Source organism: Myotis daubentonii, chromosome X, assembly GCF_963259705.1.
Source record: "Myotis daubentonii chromosome X, mMyoDau2.1, whole genome shotgun sequence".
In the NCBI taxonomy this organism is placed as follows: domain Eukaryota; kingdom Metazoa; phylum Chordata; class Mammalia; order Chiroptera; family Vespertilionidae; genus Myotis; species Myotis daubentonii.
The window spans coordinates 127,125,400-127,149,789 of NC_081861.1; the positions used below are offsets into that span (position 1 = coordinate 127,125,400).

At 36.0% G+C, this 24,390-nt stretch overlaps 1 protein-coding gene across 5 annotated transcripts in view; it reads right to left on the minus strand.

The window, feature by feature from the left end:
- Positions 1 to 24,390, minus strand: part of CNKSR2 (connector enhancer of kinase suppressor of Ras 2) — a 253,732-nt gene that overhangs the window by 36,896 nt on the left and 192,446 nt on the right. For all 5 annotated transcript variants that reach the window (XM_059680455.1, XM_059680457.1, XM_059680456.1 and 2 more), the window contains 5 exons: positions 23,282 to 23,355; positions 22,925 to 22,996; positions 18,241 to 18,308; positions 11,855 to 11,955; positions 8,300 to 8,843 (listed from right to left, as the gene is read on the minus strand). In XM_059680455.1, coding sequence (XP_059536438.1) covers positions 8,300 to 8,843; positions 11,855 to 11,955; positions 18,241 to 18,308; positions 22,925 to 22,996; positions 23,282 to 23,355 — 859 coding nt within the window. The remainder of the gene's footprint in view (positions 1 to 8,299; positions 8,844 to 11,854; positions 11,956 to 18,240; positions 18,309 to 22,924; positions 22,997 to 23,281; positions 23,356 to 24,390) is intronic.

Here is a 24,390-nt window from a genome sequence, read left to right on the forward strand (position 1 = left end):
GGCATGAGTGGGGGGCTATGGGGAAAATGTGGGGTAAGGACACATATGTAATAACTTAATCAATAAAAAATTAAAAAAAGAAATTCATACAATAATTAAATTTTAAAACCTTAACTTCTAACAAAAATTATCTCTGGAGAGTAAGGAGAGAAGGTTTCTTTTTAAGTTCATCATAGTTTTATTCATGTATTCATTCACTTATTTGTTTGTTTAGCAACAAGCATTTTAATACTTTTTAAACAACAAAAGAAAAAATGTATAGGGAAATTAAAAATTTCCAAGGTATGTTTTATGATACAATCCTAATATGTCTTAACCTACCATCTTCTGGTAGTTGGTAAACACAGGAGGTGAATTTAATATGTAGAGGGGGGAAAATAAGACTTTGTGACCTTCAACTTTCTCTGGCAAGGGTGCCCAATGTAAAAGGAGACAGAACTTAGGACAGGTTCTCATAAAATAAGCTAGAAAGTGCTCCATTGAGAAACTGACAATATGTTATTAATAATCTGAAGAAAATTGGTTTGCTTTTTTGATGTGTGAAAACAGTAACAAGTAATAGTGTAGCAGAACCCTATCATCTTTCCTGGTAAAACAAATTATAAGTCATAACTTCTCTTTCTGTACTAGTGAGGGGTTGTCATTCTTTAATGCAAGCTTTAGTTCTTATCGAGCCACATCTTCTGCTATGCAACTCTGTAGCATCAAGAATACATTCTTTTGCCTTTAAATCTGGCTTCATTACTTATTAACATTCCTGAGATTATTTTCCTGGCTGATACAGGGTTATTTGTTATTCACTAAAGTACAGGTTGCAATTTCAACATGTTTTACAAACATCAGGATGAAGCTAGATGATGGGTGATTTCCAATGGAGGCTGCCTTCCTTCTACAAGCTGGAGATTTTTTAAAATATGTTTTTATTGATTTCAGAGAGAGGAAGGGAGAGGGAAAGAGAGATAGAAACATAAACGATAAGAGGGAATCATGTATCAGCTGCCTCCTGCACGCCCCCTATTAGGTATCGAGCCCACAACCCAGGTATGCACCCTGACCAGGAACTGAACTGTGACCTACTGGTTCATGGGTTGACCACTTAACCACTGAGCCACATTGGCCGGGCCACAGGCTACAGATTTTGATAAGAAAAACAACTTCTTAGGTTTGCTGGAAGATATGGTTTCTAACAATGAACTGGTTATCTCACATGCCATATTTTTGTGGCCTTCATTTTTCAAATGGGAGTGAAATAGGCAGGAAAAGAAGGCTTTCAACAATACAGGAGGTGACTATAAGTGAGCCATAATACAAAGAGCAGTAATTCTAATTATTAGCACTCTGGCTTTGTGGTTCCCAGTACGAAGAGAGTATGCTGAGCCCATGCAGTCCTGTCCTTCTCTTCACAAAATACCCGAAACAAAGAATTTTGCAGTGCTTTGGTTCCTATTTTTGTCACACAATAGATAAAACAATAACTAGCTTTAACTATTATATAATTAATAAAATAGAAAACTATTGGTGGCAAAAGGGGCTAGCTACTATTTATTCATTCACTCACTCATTCACCTACTCATTTATTCATCCAATAGTGCCTGGCCTACTAAGGGCCATATACTATCTTAGGCACCAGGTGTATGAGATAGGAATAAAATCCCTGCTTTTTTAAAACTTATATTCTGGCAGGTAGAGATGGAAGGTAAATCAGTAGACACTATTTGATATTATACTCAGAGTGATAAAACTAAAGAATATAAAACAGAGTAACATATCAGAGAATGGATAGTGATGGTGGTGGTAATGGTGGGGGAGGGAGAATCTGGGTCAGACTTGGTTGTCAGGGTGGGACTCTCTGAGGGGAAAATATTTGAACTGAGACCTGAATGGCAAAACCTATAAATACATATTTCAATAAATATATATGATACGGTTAGTGCTATTTGGAATATAAGGTTTCTTTTGACTTCCCAAATGTCCAATGTCAAAAGGGAAAGGAGTAGTGAGTGATAAGAATGTGAAATGAGAGACATTTTTAATTGAGCTCCTAAAACAAGGCTAATATATTATGTTGTAACATACAAAATTGCTGATATTTCATCATTTTGACCTACAAAAACATTTCATTTGGTTCAATTCAATAGCCAGAGGTGAAGAAAGTTAGGTCATATAGTCAGGTAAATGTTATTTAGTGAGGTTAGCCAGGACTAATCCACTACTTAAGTATTATAATTGCCCTCTTTGCCTAAATTCAAATCTGCATAAAATCTACATAAGTTACATAATTATAAAACATTTATTGGACAGACTTACAGTGTGTCAGGTATGGAAACTGTTTTCTGGAATTACCTCATTAAATCCTCATACAACCTCATAAGTACTGGCACCACACGATTTAACAATGAAGATATTGAGGTCTAGAGGTAGAGTGACAAAACAAGAATTGGAACTGAGGAATATCTCCGCAGACTGTATAACACTGCAGAGATACGCAATTCACTCCAGAACAAACCCACCTTTGAATTTCCTATAAATAAACATTCTATGTTCTGATCACTTAGTGCTTATAGGAAAACATGCTTATTCATTTCAAAATTCAACAGTAATTATATCTAACTAGCTATATGTTCAGTTATGTCATATTTATCCCCTTTTAGATATCTAGCATTTTGTTACTGCCAAGACTTAAATGATGTGATGTGGTCTGGGGTATGTGTTTTCAAAGAGTGAAACATTGAACAAATTATTTGTGGATATCCTATATAATAAAAGGCTAATATGCAAATCAACTGAACAGCAGAACGACCAGTCACTATGATGTGCACTGAACACCAGGTGGCAGACACTTATTGCAGGAGCTGCCCCCTGGTGGTCAGTGCACTGCCACAGGGAGAGCACCGCTCAGCCAGAAGCCAGGCTCACAGCTGGTGAGCACAGTGGTGGTGGCGGAAGCCTCTCCCGCCTCCTTGGCAGCGCTAAGGATGTCCTACTGCCAGTTTAGGCCCGCTCCCTGTGGGCTATCAGTTGGACATCCCCGAAGGCTTCCGGACTGCAAGAGGGTGCAGGCCAGGCTGAGCGACCCTCCCCCGACCCCCACCCCAGTGTAAGAATTTCGTGCACCAGGCCTCTAGTAACATATATAACAGGAGAGAGTCTCATGTAGATAAGCAGTTTGGTACATATGTTTTATTTATGATCTTGAAAACAAATCAAGGTTATTCTAAACTATTCAAAATCATTCCCTTTACTTTTCCATTTAAGCATGGGCATGTGGTGCAACCTTGGCCAATGAAGTTTAGAGCTAAATCTCCCTGAAGGATCCAGGACATTTTCCTTGATCTTATAAAAAGGACTAAAGATAGGGCCTGATCTTTGGCTCTTTGGATACTATCTTATAAGAAGATACTTGGAGCTGTTGGTATTACAGAAAAGTTAACTGAGAGTCCTAACACCTTTGAATTTCCTATAAATAAACATGATGACGTTTCCTTATAACTTAACCCAGAAAACGAGGGAGGTGAGATTAAAAATCCAACCTATAAACAATATCAAAATTATGGCTAGAATGGTTAGACTCTGTATCTGATCTTTAGTGTTTTATTTCTGCCTAACAGTCTTTCTTCAAAATCAGTCAATGTGGTATTAAGAGAATATTTGTTTACTACTTTTTAGATTTTTCTGTGATATACACACACACACACACACACACACACACACACACACGAGGCCTGGTGCATGAAATTTGTGCACTGGGGCAGAGGTGTCCCTCAGTCGAGCCTGCATTCTCTCCAATCTGGGACCCCTCGGGGGATGTCTGACTGCCGGTTTAGACACGATCAGACAGGGACATCCCTCTCACAATCCGGGACTGTGGGCACCACCATCTTTGAGGGCAGGGGAGTCAATTAGCATATTCCCTCCTTATTGGCTATGGGCGCCGCCATCTTTGCAACGGCATGAAGGTCAATTAGCATATTCCCTCTTTATTAGATAGGATATATTTGTTATACAACAAGCCAAGAACGATGCCCTTAAACTTCACAAAAGTGGCATATTTAAGGTTCTCTGCTATTCTTTCTCTAACTTTAATGAATGTCTTTTTATTCCCAATGCTTATATATCTTTTTCATCTATTCCATTTAAAGACAAACTATAATTTAAGATATTGTTGATGATTATACTCTTCTAAATTCTTTGTGCTTGTTCATAATTTATCTTGACAATAAATAAGACCATAAAAATACTGCAACATTTTTCTTTATTTTCAACTTGCTTCCTTTTCCCTTTAACACAATTTATTACTTTAGAAATATCTTACCCTTGCCCACACACTTCCTACCTGAATGTTCTCAAAAATAAAATTCATGGCTTTTACAGACTCTTCAGGAAATTACACTAGGACCCTTTAAAATGATTGAAGAGGATTAATCTATCTTTTTCTGCACTAAATTGGTAGTCATTATCCAGCCTCTCAGCCTAGATAATTTAAGATAGTAGGCCACTGAGCTGCATATTTTATGTTACCAATGGTGTGCAAAGGATGTTAGATTAAAAAATTAACTTTAAAATACATTTCTCTGCAGATCTAAATTTGAAAACATCAATAAACATCTTGACCAGATAACCTGAGATGTATTATAGCTACCAGGTAATGGATTGTATCCACCCTCTTCCTCCCCATCCAAGCTCCCTAGGTTTTGCTTTAGATTTCTAAAACCACGTTAATAAATGTGTAAATTAAGTGAGAATACTGCTAGGTTATATCCAAGATAATAAAAAAAGAGCACATTATAACTTCATCAAGTATATGGAGGCACCGAGAATGTACGGAATACTCTTATGAAGGTCAGGGGGGAAATCAGCAGGATCAAGGGATAAAGTTTTTGGAAACCTCATCTAAATTGCCTAGCATGGCAATGGAAAGGAAACCATTCCAGCAGACTTCAAGCTGCATTAACCAAAACAGTATTTTCATGTTATGACGGATGATTTCAGAATTAAAAAAGAAGTTTATATTTTGTCCCCCCACTTTTGTAATTCCTTGAAACTAGCATAGGTTGACATAATTTATAATTTAATTTAACTGAAGTATTATAAGTCCAGTACCTCAGTAAGTTTCAGAACTGTTAATTGCGATAATAGGAAATTACTTGTCTTCTCCCAAATGCCAGTGAAGTAGGTCAGGATAATTAATATGCAAGCTCACTTTTCAGTTAAAGGAAAACAAGACAGGTCTCATCTGTGTAATTTTAGTACCATTCACCTTAGACTAAAATGAGTTCAGCCTGAGAAAAATCAGTATGACAGTTAAATAACTGAATTTTAAAATAAGACAAAAGGTAGTTCAATCATGAGAACACAGATTGAAGTCTGTTCTAAAGAATGCTAAATTTACACTTCATAAGCAGGTCCAAATTGAACATCTATAAGGAAACTGAAAAAATAATCTAAGCCACAGATTTAGGTACATCTTGCTTTGTAAACTCATAAACACTAATATGTTATATAGAGTTAAGTTAAATATAAATGATAAGAAAGGAATTTGGTTGATGACAATTCTTCACCATTAAAGCAGAAGAAGAGAAACTGTATTTTTATGTTTTACCCCCCATTACTCCTTCTGCCCATCTCCTGACACTTCTCATTTTTTAATTTCTTGATGAACTGAGAAAAATGTTTGGAGCTGGAGACATGAAACTTATTTCCTCTGCAGGTCAGTACTTGATTGGTGCAGATTCACTTTAGTAGGTCAAACAGAATGCTGACCTGGAGCAGGACGGTTAGTAACACACAGCTGTTGGACTTTGATTCTAATAAGCACGGCTGCCTGCTGACCGGTGCAGTGGCATAGTGAGTGCTTCGTATTGGAGGGCATGCCATACATCTGAGGCTGATGGAATGGTCACGGCTTCTTTCCCTGGTATAATTTTTACTCTGTTGACATAACGCCAAGCAACTTGATTTGAATAAGCAGCATGGAATATTTACTCCTAATGGCCAGCCCAGGGCAGTCATGAATACAACATCCCATAACTAGACCTTAGAGATTCTTTTGAAAACACATATTTTAGAGCTGATGTTTCCCAAATGAAGGGTTCATCAAATTGTACACTCCAAAATATTTGAAACAGTAATGAAGAAAAAACATCATTAAGAAGGCAAATCTATATTCCATTAAATAAGAAGCATTTTCTAGGCAAGCACGAAAAGCACTGCTTTGTTGAGGATAGTTTGAAGGACACTGGGACATCAAGTGAAAAGATCTATGGAAAAATACCCAGAAAGAAATGGGGCTGTGATAGATAGTACACGGCCACCTTTAGAGAAGCAGGGCTGACTGAAATAGCATGAACTGCCCCACAATATTGAACCATAAAGTCCAAATGTGCAATACCAAATTTACTGACATACTTCCTAGGGCTGTTCTGTGTCACCACAATTATTCCACAAAGAGAGAGTCCACTGAAAAAGATGGAAAGTAGTACCGAACAACTGCCCACTTGAGTTATTTGGGAACCTGAAGGAAACACCCACTGACTTAAGTGTGTGTCTATATGGCTAAAATAAATCAAATCAACAAAACAGCAAAAGAAAAAAAAGAGACACTAGGAGAAAAAAATTGAAATCTGTGTCTCTAGAGATGCTCTGGGGGCTACTGAGGCCTGAAGGATGAGTGAGCACAAGGGCCAGGCTTTCAGATGCTAGCACATGCTTTGTGCTTGTAGTACTGAACAAACCTGACATAGTTATAGCAGTTGTGTAGTACCTGGATGACAGCTGAAATAAAGTTTCTAACTCACCTTTACTTAAATTTTGATAATTACCTTATTAAAAATGTTTTATCATGTTTGCCAGAACTCCTACAGAGGCCTACCATAGTTCCTAGACATTTCTGCTACAATCTCTTCCATAATCTCTAATAAATGTTAAAGTTGCGAGGGCTTGGCAGGTAATTGATGGTAATTACCTTTCTTGCACCAACCGTATACATTCTGTAATGTTCCTGATGGAAATTATGGCTAATATATATTTTACATGAAAACTGGTTTAACACATGCACTTTATTACAAGAAACTCATATTTGATGGTATAAGTCATAACTTAATTTCCACTAAATAAGGCAATAAAGAACCATCCCATAAAAGGAAGTTCACTCTATTTTCTTGTTAATAATCACCAAAGGACCCTCATTTGAAATGAGACTCTCGGCCTACTGTTAACCTGTGAGCTTTTAGTTATTTTCAGTTGTGATGAAGTACTTACACAAATATATCCTGTAGTCAACGTCTCATGTACTCATGAAATGGGCTGAAGGATGAAGTCTTTGCATCCTTTAAAAAGAGTAGTCTCATGCCCTAGTAGAACCAAATTAGTAACTGTGGCTTCAGCAACAATGGCTCAGGTTACATGCACTAACTGGCCTGGACTTCATTTTGAATAAAAAGATGTAAACAGTTTTATACTATTTCTTCTATATTTTGGGGGGTATTTAATATTCGAGATTTATAGCCAGTTCTAGATTTTCTTTTTAAATAACTGAGTTATAGCTGTTTTCTTAAACTAGCCTAGGTTTCTGAACTGGTGTACTACATTAGTTATAAAAAGATGCTCGGTATTACATGGTGGATAAAGATCTTGATAACTAGTACACATATTCTTAATTCCAACAAGACAGAGGGTTGCTTAATTGACTTGTCTCTCTTAAGAGTTGATTCATATAAATTGAAATTTGTAATCAACATCCCTATTAAGAAAGTAAATGGATGCTTTTGGCAAATTGGTTTCTAGACATAAATTTGGCTAAGTTGATAGAAACACTGGTGAAATTTTTTTCTTGGAAAAACTTGGATTTTTAAATTGTGTGTGTGTGTGTGTGTGTGTGTGTGTGTTCATTTACTCTTTCAACCAAGGTTCTGTGAACACCCTCCTTGAAGCATTTATAGTTTCTTAACACAAACTTAGGGGGCAAAAACTGTGGATCAAAGGATGATGCATGCAAGTGAGAAGAAGTGGCTAAGGGGAGGAAGATAAAGAAATGAATATCATTAACCTTAAAAGGCAATAGGTAGTTGGAGAAAAAAGTTATTTGCTCTAACTATGGGTATCCTAAGTTTCATCACTTATCTTTTCCCCACAAGCTATGTAAGTTCTGAAAGCAGGACACCAAGGGATACCTAACTTCCTATGTAGCAAGACCATTATTTTAAGAAAAAAGGGAAACGGAATTCTATTTTCTTAAAATAAGAAGTTTGAAAAGGTTAGGACTCTGTGTATACAGGCTAGCAATCTCCATCAACATACTTACTTTTGTCTCCTATGTTTTCCCCTGCTGCCTCCCCTTCCTCCTCCTCCTCCTCCTCTTCCTCCACCTCTGTGGGTTGCACGTCATCCTGCGGGTCACAGGCACTAACCGGCGCATTCAGACAGCAGTGGTTGAACCCGCTATCTCGAGGCAGAGTAAAACTTCGAGGCTTGCCCCCGTTTCCATTTAACACTTGCATCCTCTCGCTCTCGGCTAAGGGGTACGGCCCATAGTGATCCTGTAGGTGGCATTTCTGAGTTGGCAGGGTGGACTGCCGCCTGTGCTCTGGGGACAGGGCTGCGGAGTCAGAGAAGACAGAATCCTCCAGAGGCAGAGTCTGAAGATAGTGTAATCCTGAGCTTGTCAGGGGCGTCTCAATTAAATCCTGCCATGAGCGGCGCTGGCTGGCTGTCTTGCGAATGGGGGACACTGCACTGCTCCCAGTTACTTCCTGACGAAACTCCTCATGAGAGGACTGAGACTGAGAGGTCTCTGTGGAGGAGAGGCGGCTGTGTTTTGCTTCCACATAAGGACTGGCACAACTCATCTGTGGAAAGGAGCCTCAGATCAGTCTCTACAGAAATAACAGATCACTTCTATCACCAAGGAACACATCAATTTCCACTGGGTAACATGGCTAGTTGAGAGTTAGTGATTGTCAAGCTTTCACACATTTCAAAATTAGGCCCCAGCTACCATTTCATGAGACTGAGATGCAGAGGTATTGAAATGTAACTATTTATACCAGGCTCTCATGAAATATCTGACAAATTAATGCAAAGAATGAGTGGGAAGAGATCAACCAATGAACCTGTATGCATATATGCATGGCCCGTGGACACACACAATGGGGTGATAAGGACCTGGGGGAGGGGTACGGCAGCGGGCTGGAAAGGGTTAATGGGGGGTAAAGGAGAACCCTATAATACTTTGAACAATAAAGATTAAATTTTTTTTACAACAATGAAAGTACAAGACAATGTGAGTACATTATGTAAGAACTATTCAGCAACTGAATAAATAATCCAAGGTTTTAAGATCTGTACACATTTGAAATCCTGAACAATTGTTGCCAAATTCCTATTTTCAGATTTTATGGAGCTTGGGGATGAGTGTAAGAAGAGAGACGTTGGGATGTGAAAACAAAGTGCCTATGATCAACAGAACCCTTCCTCTTCTTCACAGGTGAATGTCTGCTCCTATGGGTACCACAGCAAAGCTTTATTCAATTCTGGGGCATTTTCTAGAGAGTTAAAAATGTAGGTAGCATGAGATTATACCCTGATAGGGATTAGCATTTCCCTTGAGCACAGGCATTTCAGGGTACATAAACACAAAAGAAAAACGGAATATTTTTATCCATGAAATTTAAAGTTTGGGACTATATGTTACAGTAAAAAGCACAGCCAAGAAAAAGAACTGGAATCAAGTGAATGCTATAAAAGATCTGCAGGAACAGTTACTGGAACAAGCCTTATTCTAGCTCTGGGGGCTAACAGACCAGCCCAGGCCCTCTTCTGGCAGGAGAAGCCAGATTTGTTAAACAAGCTAATCACAAATGGGGCCGAGGACAAGCCTGGTTGAAGGGAAAGTGCATGCTGCCCCTCAGGGTAAAGGAGAAGTTATGCGGCATTTTCTGTGGGCAGTTTATACTCTCATGCGTTACTAACAATGTGAATAGTTTCCTGCTTAAAATTCACATATTGCTACGATTAAAGAGCTATTTGGTATAGCTGGAGTTTTCCTTTCTTCCTCTTCTATAAATATTTTAAAGGAATTATTCAGACTCTGATGCTCTAGGGACAGAGGGGAAATACGATAAAAACGATATCTTGTCACTGACTTCATTATTTCATTTCCAGAGCTCATCCTTGCATTCTGTGGCACTCAGTAAACTTCAGCATCTAATCAAGAAATGTGCATACAGATAGAACGTTTCTGAATTTTCCCCACTTTTCTCTTCTTCTCCGTAGGTAAGAAGCATTGTCTTCAAACATTTTATCAAAAATATGGCTTCCTTTTAGTTATTAGCCAAAAGTACCCATTCGTTTATTTCAGAAACATTTATCAAGAACTTAATAAGTAAGTGCCAGTGCTGAGCTAGGCCAGGAAATGTATAGATGAATAAACTGTTGTCAAAAAGTTCATAGTCCAGTCCAGTGAGCTGTGTGCAGGCCCAAATATTCTGATTTAATATGTCTGGATTGGGCCTGAAGATCTGCATTTCTAAAATGTTCCAGAGGTGATTCTTATGCACAGCCAAGGTTGAGAAAGCCAATGTCTGGAATTTTATCAACATCTTGCATGGCACCTTTCTTATTGAAAATCCCCCGAACTTATATGGAGGTGGAATTAGGTTTACTGTTCTTGTCACCCAAATATAGCTTCTATTTCCTATGTGGAAGACTCAGTCCCAACATAGGCAGAATTGACTCTCACGGTACCATGATCATACAATGTATTGTCTAAAGTGGGGCAATACTGAGATACTTTCACTAATTCTGAAGGGAACGAGCATAAAGTAGGATAGTCCCAAGCAATCCAGAAGCTGTTTAACCTATCTGAAGATCAAAGTATATACACAGAATAATTTGCATAGGTTTAAGAGGTCTGAAGCACCATATAAACATATACATTAAATCAGACCCCATGGCTGTCTAAAAATCTAAATGCCAAAACATATTTAATATAGATGTAATCATAATTTTATGAGTTGATTCTAAAGGATATAGGTATAAATTTTATTAGTGTGAAATAGATAACGTCAATTAACTTTTTTTCTAAAAAATATTTTTGTTATTTTCACAAAGGCTATTCTGACACACATAGTATGTTTTCTTAATAAAATTAGTCACCCCTCCTCTTAAATTTTTTGGAACACTTTGAGAAGGACAGGTGTTAGTTCTTTGAATAATTGGTAACATTTATCTGAAAAGTCATCTGGTCCAGGGCAAAAATTTTACCCTTTGCGACAGCATGGATGGACCTGGAGAGCATTATGCTAAGTGAAATGAACCAGTCAGAGAAATACAAGTACCATATGATTTCATGCATATGTGGAATTTAATGAACAAACTGAACTAACGAGGAAAATAAAGATAGACTCATAGATAGAGGGCAGGCTGGCAGCTCTGGTGGTGGTGTTGGGTTTTGGGGGGTGAAGGGGTCAAGCAAAAGAAAAAAAGAGAGAACTCATGGACATGCACAACAGTGTGGTGATTGCAGTGGGGAGGGGGGTGGGTGGAGATGGAAGAGGGTATAGAGGTATAGGGGTAATAAAAAATAAAAATTATATTAAAATACATACATACATACATACATAAAACTGGTCAGATGTTTATTATGCCTGGAATCTGTGGTTACTGTTTCTCCTGATTAAATATTCTTTGCATACTTCAAAAATTTCCCTTATTGCCTTTAGACTCCCTATTTTCTTTCCCCTAAGAAGCTGAGGTCTAACATGCAATTCACCACATATCTTTTTTTATATATAAACATACAAAGGGATGTTTTAGGTAAAAGAATCTGATGCTGTTTATATTCCTGTTGGTAACTTACAGAGGGAGGCCGCGGGTATGTATCATAGGGTGGTGGAGGACTGTCCTGTTTGGGAGTTGATGGAGTATCTGCTTCTTCCTTGTCACTCTCACTCCAGTAATCTGAAAATTCATACACATAGATATATCAACATCCTACTAGATGTTTCTAGACATATTTTCAGGAAAACACAATACCAGCTAACAGAAGGAAGTTTATGTTCCATTTGTACACCCTGCTCCCCAGCACCCCTTACTCTAGGCCACCAACTTTTATTTTCACCTGGGTTCTGAGAATGAAGGAAGTGTACAATTAATTAATTCCAACCTCCTTTTAAAGCAAGCAATTGTACAAAACCACAGTTTTAAGGAGTTAAGAAAAAGACATCGCATAAGCCAAATCAAGTTTAGGGTATTTGAGGTTCCAGACCAAATTATTCTGTAGCTTCAATTAATGAATTACATCACACGATGCTCCTTTAAAATGTACCATTTTATCCTAAAGATGAACGTTCAAAGAAAAGTAATACATACATTGCTGTAGATCTCTACAGACATAAACATCTCCAAAAATAATGTTCTTAGTTCTCTTTTCTGGCTTCAATTCACTGGTTATCTAACAATCACTGTTTCCAGAGTCATGCTGACATAAATCTCTATAACACCACACTCCCACCTCTACTGGGAAATACATGGCAAACCCTGATTCCTGCCAAATGCAAAAGGGCAAATCTGCTGATGTGGGCTGCAAGCTCCAAACTTCTAGAACTACTTAAAAGGGTAGAAAATGTAAGCTGCTCGACAAAGTGACTTGGCTGACCTCAGGCAAGAGAGAAGGGGGAAAATTCTAAGAGCTATATTAGTTGAATACATAAAATACAGCAAAAGGGCAATAATAAGAATCTGTTCCACAAATAACATCTCAACCAACCTGTCATTGCTGGGTTAATTCTTTATCTGATTTACAAGGGAAAACCCAGAAGTATTATCCATATGAATTTCAGATGATAAAAGAAGTGAAAAGGTATTAAAACAAAAGTTTCCTTATTCTCATGAAACTCTAAATCACAAAAGAACCATCAAAAGGCTTGACTAATATTCAGATTTCTGTGACAAATCATGGCATATACATATTAAATATATATTTTTTATTGATTTCAGAGAGGAAGGGAGCGGGAGAGAGACAGAAACATCAATGATGAGAGAAAATCATTGATCGGCTCCCTCCCGCATGCCCCCAACTGGGGATTGAGCCCAAAACCTGGGCATGTGCCCCTGACCATAATTGAACCTGGGACCCTTCAGTCCGCAGCCCGATGCTCTATCTACTGAGCCAAACCAGCCAGGGCCATGGCATATATTTTTACAGGATCCCTCTCCACCTAGCAATTCTCATATTGTAGTATTGTTACATGTTTCTTGTGCTGCTGATTAATATTAGTAAGTACAGCTAACATTTATTGAGTACTTACTATATGCTGAATACAAAGTGGTAGAACTAGGATTTCAACTAATAACTTGCCTCGCTCTAAACCTCAGAGGGCTAAGTTACTGGGACTTTTTGTATATCACACACTGGGGGTGTATATCCACACTCCTTTAAGCCCCCTCCTCCTGCTGCTTTATAAGTCTGGCTACTGTGAATAGAAATTCTTTAGCAATGGAGATTATTATATTTAGTCCTAAAAATACAAGGACTCTGAACATTCTATTCCTACTGCAATAATTTCCTTTGAGTAAACGATAAGCAAAGACTATTTAATCTAAATCTGCTGTCTGTTTTTTACCTTGGATCACACCAGTGAAGGTCAGAGTACTAAGACTCCTGCAAATACAAACTGACAGAAATGGATCCAGCAAACACTGCTGAGAAAACCATGAGCTATATACTTGAGCAGCTGTAGGTTCAATTCTTGGCTATAACACCATTTCTGTGCTCTTGTGATGGTTACTTAACCTTTCGGAGTCTGTTTTGTCCTCTATAAAACAGGGCTAATAATAACTGCCTTTCAGAGTTGGTGTGTGTGTGTGTGCTCGCGCGTGTGTGGGCATGTACGTATGTGTGTGTGTGTGTGTGTGTTTAGGTATTAAATGGGGTAATATATATCAAGAACCTTTGAACCTGAAAGCACTCAATAAATATTAGTTAGGACTCCTGGTCCACTTTGTAGGTAGCATGCCAGGACAGTCTGACCCAGATCACTTATAAGATAAATACCTGGCGTTCATCTTCTTAGACATTAGTTTTTTCTTATAGCAAGTTATAGCCCCAAAAAGCGAATTTTAGAACTCTGGGGCCTGAGTTGGGTAATTTTGTGGGATCTTGAAATACTACTGGGAAGTCACTGCTGGAGATGAAGGGACTTTGTGGAGGAGATGAAGCGCCTCCTCCACATCCCACCCCTAAGCAGTGGGCTTGCCAAGATCCCTCTGCTTTTACCCTCCCCACTATTCCCAGAAACTGGCACCTCTGCTGAGTTTCTCTCTGGGGTTTCAAAGAGTCAGCACCTCAAGTGGCTCTTATTAGCACACTGAGAAGAAAATGATCACAATTTTATCTATAGCTATCACTACAAGTGACATTTTTGAAAGAGTCTCTTTCTAATTTCCCCCCAGCTAAATTAGGAAGAACTTTAGTCTACTATTTGATGTAATTCTTGGTTTACTAAAAAGCACCATCAATCTAAAGTTTTCTTCGGTTGCCTAAGAAAAGACTGAAATACAACTTTGCAAATTAACTACATTTCTTATACTAAGCTGTATGACTTTGAGAGATCAGTGCCAGAGATCAGGATACACAGAAGTTTTAGTTAGGCTTTATTTGGGTTTTGTGGAAAATTACAAGCACACTGTTGCTCAGAGACTGAAATCAGTCTTATTTTCACTCTAAGAGCAAATTATTTTTTTTGAGCTCTCTACTTAGCAGAAAATAGATGGTCACTTTAATGTCTCTTTCAGTGAATCCAATTTTATAAGTAAGTAATCATGAATAAACAGTGCCATCACTAGAACAGGAAAATTTCTACATTACTTCTCATGCTGATAGAAAAGGATAATTTGAAAAAAAATGACTTTTTCATCTAGAACTATCAAAGAAATACAATATATTATTCATTTTTATGTAATTAAAGCTCTGAAAAGACCTAATATGCAATTGAAAAGAATGTGTTATGAATGTCTAACTTGAAGCTGGAAAAATATAGACAAATGATTAGCAGGTAATTTGCCAAATTGTGATCTTGGCAGAATTTAGTGTAACCCTGTTTTCTCTAAGTACAATGACAAATAATGAAAGAGAACCTCACATCCTTTACACATCTGTAGCTAAAGACAGTAATTCACTAAACTTGTATTTCAGTCAATGAAAGAGTCATATCTAAGTGCACTGGGTAATTAAGCAGATACGGTGTTTGGCAGTTATTCCATTGTATCATTGTGAAATATTCCCAATCCTCAACAGCTATATTTTGTATGAAGTTTAACTTTGATACTGAGAATGGCACTCAGGAGATGTCAAATAACTGTACAGAAGTGTGGAGTAGACACATGCATTCAGTAGTTTTTTTTTTTTTTTATTGCTTAAAGTATTACAAAGGGTATAGAATACTACTCATGCAGAGGTAGAAGGTCTATGTTTCTGAGTTATGTTAGAGTGCCTGAGGAAGGTACACTCTAGGTGGAAATCCAGATTATTTCAGATTCCAGTTGCACTGCATTACTAAGACAGACTTGAATTGTAACTCTTAGCTTCTGCATATTATTGTCTATCATACTCCAGTGGGCACTAAAATATATACTCACATGAGAGACCAGGGCAGCATGAATCCCTGAAATTAAAACTTTTTTGAGCCTGTATGTATAATATAACTTACCAGTTCTTTCATCCATAATGAAATTTGGTCATATAATACCATTACAAAAAAATTCACCAAAATCAAGACCATGCTCAGCTTTAAAATAATGCCCAGTAATAACATACAGAAGTTAAGCCTGAAAATCCAATCTTCTATATTCACACAAATTGACTTGTTTCAAAGATTCATTTTACTATCAGTACATTTCCCTAACTTCTAATTCTTCCATCTTAAAAAGATCAGAAATAAATCTGTATGTATCTTTAGAGAACAGTTTCATGCCACTTAAATAAATTTGGAAAGAAATGTTTATATTTTTTAGCACTCTCACCACAATTTTAAGTCTATAAATGAAGTTGAAGCATGAAAGTTGAGGAATAATACTTTTTAAATTTAAAAAAATATTGTATTTATTGGGGTGACATTGGTTAATATAAAATTATATAGGTTTCAGGTATACAATTTTATAATACATCCTCCATGTCTTTTATTGTATGTTCACCACCCCAAGTCAAGTCTTCTTCCATCTCCATTTATCCTACCTATATTCTCTTCTATCTCCCCCCAACCCCTCTAGAATATCACTGTACTGCTGTCTGTATTAAATAAACTTTTAACAGTGAAGAAGTGTGGTTCAATAACTGGCCTGGCATTCTTTGTCCTGGTTGGGGTTTGCCTGTGCACACTGATTTGATGAAGATAGCTTCCACATTATTTGTTGAAGTATATATGCTGATTCCACTGTAGGGATGTTTTATTTTGTTATTTCCTTGACTCTACATTTTTCTCATCCTGAGAGAACCAGTTTAGATAATAGAGCCAACAGAAAGCCTTTCCTCCCTGCTCCCCATCTGGAAGGGGTCTCTCCAGTGTCATAACCATGAAACTTGATTACATTTTATTTTCTGTATTGTATGAAGAATATCCTTTCTACTAGAATTCAATGTAATTTCAGGCATGATGAGTGCCTATTTCACCTTGATATAATAAGAGTGCTACCTAGTGGGAGGCCTTACACAGAAACACTTAATATTGAATAAAAATATCTTCTCTCCTTCTCCACTGCCGACTTGCTGATCACTTTCTCCAGCAAGTATTTCTTCATTAATCTTATCCCCTTCTCAGGCTTTAAAATTTTTGCACCTCCTTAGCAATTTTTAATCAGTTGTATATTATGCAAAAATTAGCACTGATTTACTTTATATTCCTGTTTAATTTTTCTTAAGCAATTTCAAGTGTGTATTTTTGAGATCCTCAACAAGATGATAAATTCCCATTGGCAGGAACCATGTGTTGCTATTTCTTCTAAATTTCCTGCCCTATCTTCTTACCCTACACCTCTTTACCCACCCCCTTCTCTCACACCGTGGCTCTAAACCAGGGGTTGGTAAACTACGGCCTGGAGGCCAATGAGGAGCTCTGTGTGTTTTTATAGGGGCCTGTGAAATAAGAATGGGTTTTACATTTTTAAATTGTTAAAAAACAGCAAAAGAAGAATATCTTTCGAAAGGTAAAAAATGATATGAAATTCAATCCTAGCGTCAACAAATAAAACTTGATTGGAGCACAGCCATGCCCCTGCACATGCTTACAGCTGCTTTCATACTGCAACAGCTGAGTTGAGTAGTTGTGACAGAACCTTTATGGCCTGCAAAGCCTAAAATATTTACTATTTCGCTCTTTACAGAAAGTTTGCTGACTTCTGCTCTAAACGTTTGTTAACAGATAAGTTTAAGGATCTGGTTATCTCTCTTAGATCACTCTAACCTTTAGTTTTCAGGTGTTTTGAAAAGTTTTGGCTGTGGTTTTTACTCTGAGAGGAAATAAAAGGCTTTTAGAATCTCAACATCAACAAACAGGACCACTGAACACACAACTAGAACTATGTTTGTATATGTATCAGTGGAATTCTTTCAACTTTAGGATGTCTCAGAATTTTCAAAAAACTAAGCTTCCAAGCGATATATAGCAAATACTCTTTGGGAAATGTGATTCCACTTCAGAGTGGTGACCACAGCTTTCGCTAAGATTTCAGTTCTGCATAATGACATTGTGGCTCATAAATCTGAGGTCATTACCAAGGCATATTCCATAAAAATCATAGAGTTACACAGTAACAGAACTGAAGAACATAAACAAATGTGATAATTTATAGAAGAAGAGATGATTCGTCTGAGCTCTTAGCATAAAAAGTCACTTAAATGTCTATGTGACTATTAGAAAAAAAACAACTAAGGAGTTAGAATTGGGTCAATATACAGAATCAATTACAGACCTTTTAATTTTTAATATTTTTTTCTTTCATGGGAAGTAGACTGAGGGAGTTGGTAACAAACAGAATAGAACTTCATATTTGTCGCTCCAAAAATTTTAGTGTTTATTCCCTATCAGTTTAACTTATTAAACTTACCTATATGAGGCTATGGTTTGGATTCCAAGTACTCAGAAGAGAAATAACAAAAAACTAACATATGCATTTTCTGTCAAATGATAGCAATGAATCACTACAGAATAACAGCAAGAAAAAAAAAATGGAAGAAAAGTATTCCTTTACCTTGTTCTTGCTTAATCCTCTCTCTTTCTGCATATCCTGCAGTCAGCATATTGATTCTGTTAAGCCATCTGAAAAAAATATTAAAACCAAAAGTATTGTGACTTAATTTCTTGTTTCTTAGAAATATTTATTTTAAGATGCCTAAGAATATATGGAATAATCTTACATAAAAGATGCGTTCTTTGCTACTCTTAACACATGGAGACTTCAAATAGTTATGATTTGCTGTAGTGCAAATTGCTCCCACACCAAAGGTGCTATTTTAATAAAAAAAAAGTCTTGGGAAAACCTATTAATGTCTGCAACATAAAGGATTTTGAGATGAACAAAACCCTATTAACTCTGTTATTCCAATGTAGAAGCATTCCAACTAATTCTGTTTTGTTTCTTCAGAAGAAATGCTCCTTTAGAGACACTTAAACAATATCAGATATAAGTTGTCCTAATAAGGAAAAAAGTTGTGGACCTTGACCGTCAAAATAAATTTCACTATGAACTACTAAGTGTTTATGAAGCTCTTTTAAGTTTAATGACCCAAAGGGAAACACATCTTGGGAGTACTTCAGACATTTGTCTCAAAGTACAAGGGTATTAGGTTTTCCAAAGACAAAATGAGCCTATACAAATTTAACCTCTGCTTAGATCCTGAAAATTTATTTCCATGAACAATAGTAACTTAAAAACAAATCTTAGTTCTCCCCAACTGGTGTGTCTCAGTGGTTGGGTGTCAACCCATAAACCAGGTCACAGTCAAGGCACATGCCTAGGTTGTGCCCAGTCTCCAGAAGGGGGTGTGCAGGAGGCAGCCAATCGATGATTCTCTCTCATCATTGATGTTTCTATCTCTCCTTTTCCCTTTCTCTCTCTGAAATCAATAAAAACACTAACAAAATAAATCTTAGTTCTTTTCTCTTTCAGTAGTGCTGCTGTTGCCAATGTAGGGGACTGCCTGAAATAAATCACTGTTTCAACTTCCATCTTTTGTTCCACCAGGCCTCTCCCTGTGTTCATTATTCCAACTGTTTACACTGTATCAGATTAGCAAATCACAAAATCTTTAAGCTGATCTGCAATTTCCCATTGGTTATTATGAGCTATGGTCCATATACTTTCCAAAATCAGAAATTAAATAAGAATCCACCTTGCAAATTAGCTTGAGTAAGTTTGGAATCACTAGTATCATTCAATTGTGGAATAATCTGATTGAAATACATTTCTAAGAAAAAGTTGTGTTTGAGAACTTTTTCTCCTAGCAGGTTATCTCCACTGTTAAGTGGAAGATGACATTCTTTAAAGTGACTCATATAATGCATCATTTATACTAAATGGTGTTAAATGTGCATCAGATACTTAGAATGCCTTGAAAAGGGAGGAAAGTTGTGTTCTTAATAGACAAAATCACATCCATGGCAACTTAAGTTTTAATATTATGAATAAGTCACTTAAAGCCCAACTTTATTTTGACAAAACCTACAATGTAATTATCACCTCAAGTATGTTTGGAAAGTTAATAAGGGATTAGAGCAAAATAGAATAAAATAAAGATTGATCAAATGAATTCAACAGCATGGTATACACACACCATACTTCAGAAAATTATAAACTATAAGTCAAAAAGTTAACATCATGACAAGTAACCTTTTAAAAATGATGTAATCATTAGTAAAAGGTCAAAATTAAAATCTAGTCTATAGGTCATTTGAAGGGTTTGAATTTGTACTACAAGGCAAATCTTAGCACTCTTAGGAAAAATTGCTCTGGGTCTTTTTGGGTGAGAATGAAGATTATACCACTAGAGGACTATTTATTATTAAATTTTAATTTAGTACCTCATATTTACTACTTTTAAAAATATCACTGAAATGTCATTTTATCAGAAGTCTAAAGAACAATAGGTCTTTATAAAATGAATCAGGAAACAAAAAAGAGGATTCCTTAATTGTTCAGTTCTACATTTATTAAGTATCTGCTATATGCTGCATAATGAGTTATGGGGGTACAAATATGAATAAGACATACTTTTTGCCTTCAATGAGCTCCAGAATTGCTACATTTCATAAAACAATTGAAAAATTAAACTACTTTTACAAATAAAATTGCTGGTCATAATAAACACTATTTAGAAAGTATATAGATGAACTTAGGTCCCAATAAGCTGAGCAATACACAAATGTTGGTACAATCTTAGATAAACTTGTCCTTAAGACCTAATCTAGAAGCATCTAACTTATATATGTGTTGCAGTTATGATTTTCTATTTACAGGCTCTTATGAACAACAGATATATATGCATTAAATAAGTCAAGAAATGTTTATTCTGAGCCTATGTGCGCCAGATACTATTCGAGACACTAAGAAAATAGATAAACAAAACAAAGCGTTTGCCTTCATGTTTATATCTTAGGAGAAAGACAATACTCAGGTATATAAATAAACATATGTCAAGTAGTAGCAAGTGTATTAAAAAAATAAAAGCTAAAAAATTAGAATGTCCAAATGCCAGGGATAGGGGGAGGCTGTTGTTTTAAAATAAGGTGGTCAGGGGTTCAAGTATTGAATTTAGAATATTTTCAAACACATTGATGGGGAAGTTCTTTAATATCATATCTAAGTTCAGTACCTTACCATATCATCAGTGCTAAAATATACGAAGATATAGGTAAGGGGATATTGCATCTACAGTGAACAATCCAATGAGGTTGTCAATAGCTGACAGAGAATAATGTGTCTAGAGAGAAAAAAGAGTAAGAACCATGGGAAAAATGTAGAAATAATAACCAAATAGAAGTTAGTGAGTCCTCACAAGTACAAGGACATATGTGCTGACATGAGAAATATATAAGCCAAATGAATTCAGTAACTAAGTCTCAGAACACTTGAGTAACAAGATGTTTTGCTTTTTCCCCCCACAGACTTCACACAAAATGGAAATACTTTTGTAATGCTTCAATACTCATTTCTTTTTTAAAAATATGTTTTTATTGATTTCAGAGAGAGGAAGGGAGAAGGAGAGAGATAGAAACATCAATGATGTGAATAAACATTTTTTTTTTATTTTGAAAACAAGGAGAAAACGTTCTCTAAAATTCTGGTTTCCTAGCTTGAGATTTCAGGAAGGATAACGTATTAATTAAGAGAACATTATGGAAACTACATGAAAGGCTCAGTTCTCTTATCAATAATGAAAGATTTTATCAACCATCTTCAATACCTTTCTTTGCCATTTCCTTGTATTCATACCCTTGCTTTGGAAAAACCATGCCTGTACTTCCAGTGTCAAAGAACAAGATTAATAAGACTCTAAATTATACTCTCCAAAACAAAGGCAAATGGACAGACAAATAAAAAAGCACATTAAGTGTTCATTTAGTGTGTTCAAGCACATTTTTTAAACTGCACAATTTTGTGGTTAAAATATTTGGATACCAAGTTTTTAGAGACACACAAAGAAAGGTAAATGGGGCAAGAGCCCAAAGTATATAAAAGGAATCTATATTGCGAGTGAATATTTTATAGCACTTAAAATTTAGTAGGCCTTTATGTATGATTATTTGCTCCTCGTAAAAGTCTTATTGGTGAAAATGGTTATTATCTCCATTTTTAAAAAGGGTTAATACCTGGCATAGAGAGGTTAAGTTCTATGTCCAAGGTCACAGAATAATAAGTAGGAGAGCTGGGCTTTGGACAGTCTGGTTCCAAAGTCTATGCTCTTGACCACTTTATATAACCACCTTAACTGTCTGCATATATATAATATGTTCTACCTGTTGAAGACCTAGAGAGGGAAATATTGCCATCTTCAATCCAATTTTTATATATCTAGAAAAGGGAGAGGTGAAAGGATCAAATTCATAAAAGCTAAAGTAGAAACACAAAGCGGAATGTTATAAATGATGGAAAAATATATAGAGATTTTTTTCTCAGAGCCATCAAATAACCATGTAGCCATCTAATCATTTGGCTGTATAATCCTGTCCAGCGGTAGAAGAAAGGTGTCAGAAAGAAATACAAACTTTGCTTAAGCATTAATTATTGAGATAGATATTCTGTCATAAATACTCAAACCTAGGAAAGTCAGCTTTTTTGTGTGTGGATATCTTTTTCCACCCACCTAGGAGTAAATTTGAAGACCTATTCTTGAAATGGACTTTAAAAAATATTTTCTGCCCTCGCCTGTTTGGCTCAGAGGATGGACCATCAGCCCGCAGACTGAAAGGTCGCAGGTTCAATTCTGGTCAAGAGCATATACCTTGGTTGTGGGTTCCATCCCTGGCCGTAGTTGGGTGTTGCAAGAGGCAACTAATTGATGTATCTCTCTCACATGGGTGTTTTTCTCTGTCTCTCCCCCTCCCTTCTACTCTCTCTGAAAATCAATGGGAAAAATGTCCTCGGGTGAGGAGTAACAACAATAAAAAAATAATAAAATTTAAAAAATCTTATTAGTGGTGTTTTGTTTTTGTTTGTTTTTTGCCTATAGATGGATTCTGGCATATTTTTGGTAAACTTGACAGTCAATGATTTTACTTTGACTTTTTAATGCTGTCCTTTATTAGGTTGCTACATTTTATTTTAAACTTGGTTGATCTAGAAACTTCAGTGACATTATCTAAATATTAATGTGGAAAACTTAGAATTCTAAGCCTTACTAACTTCGTAATTATTTTGAAATTTAAGTACACTTTACCTGTTCATATCATCAAGATGCTCAGCAGCAAAATAAAAGCTTTTGATTTTAGGATGACAGGCTTTGAATGCACTGTGAAAGAAAATAAAGTACATTTATTTTATTTCAAATTGAGAAATAGATTAGAACATAATCATTTTAATGGGTAAAATTACCTCAACAATCTAACCTGAGCTCACATATATAATGCTTCTGCCATGATGACAGAAATCAGTAAAAAATCCAATTTTCTGCCCACAAAATGCTTTCTTATTACCTCAATTTGAAAGCATTAGACAAGCAGCCTATAATTTAAAAGCTAGAAAAAGTTTAAAAAGCTTTCCCTTTTCTCCTTCTCCCAAAATGAAATGAACTTACTATTTCTTGCGACATTCACTGGCTCTATCAATTTTAAATTCAGGCAGACTGATGAATCCTTCTGCTTTTTCATCCTAAAAAGGTAACACTCTTGTTTAGGATATTATATACAAAGGTTTGAAGCTGATACTATGCTTTAAATATCTATAGTGATAAATCTGTCCATTTAATTCTTAAATTTGACATTTTAGTGATTAGAATTGCACTCTTACCTGTTACATTCCATTAAACTAAAGGTATATTTTAGACATTTTGAATACTATAAATTAAAATATATACAGAGATCAATCGAAGGACTTGTATGCATGCATATAAGCATAACCAATGGACACAAGACACTGGGGGTTAAAGGAAGCCAGGGAAGGTCAAGGGGAGAAAAAAAGGAGACATATGTAATACTCTTTATAATACTTTAAGCAATAAAAAAATATATATATACAGAAAAAATTTTACATCTTTTTTACATTAAAATGAAGACAGAAAATTCTTTTTTAAAGTATACACATCTTATTTAATAACATTGAAATCTTTCTAAGTAATTTTCTAATCTGATGCATATAAACTATTATAACACATACAATAACTTTAGTCCACATTTACAATTCATAATTATCTATGATTTTTAATGTTCAGATGTAAACCATAGGTAATTTTACTAACTCAATTCCTTTTCTGCCTCCAAAAAAATCTCTCATCAAACCTAAATTAAATAACTATTTTATGTATTCAATATTTTAAAAATGAAATAGGTTAATTTAATCTTCAAATATCTGACTTGGTTATATATGCTATTTTTAAAGGTTATTTTTCACTTGAAAAATTAATTGAAATCTATAAAATTCTCCTATATTGAATGAGGGATGAAAAAACAAGACAGAAGTATTATCCAAAATCTTACATTAGATACAAATGATCCCAACTATGCTAACACTGACTTTGGCTAAACCCTTGCATTGTTGCTGTCCCTTTCATGCTCATGACCAAGCTCTTCAGACTTTTACTCTCCTGAACTTTGATCCATGCTGTACCAGTTCATTCCTTCTTAAATTTCAAGTCTGCGTGAGATTAAATCCTCATTTACTATTTCAAAGAAAAACCAGACTTTCAAT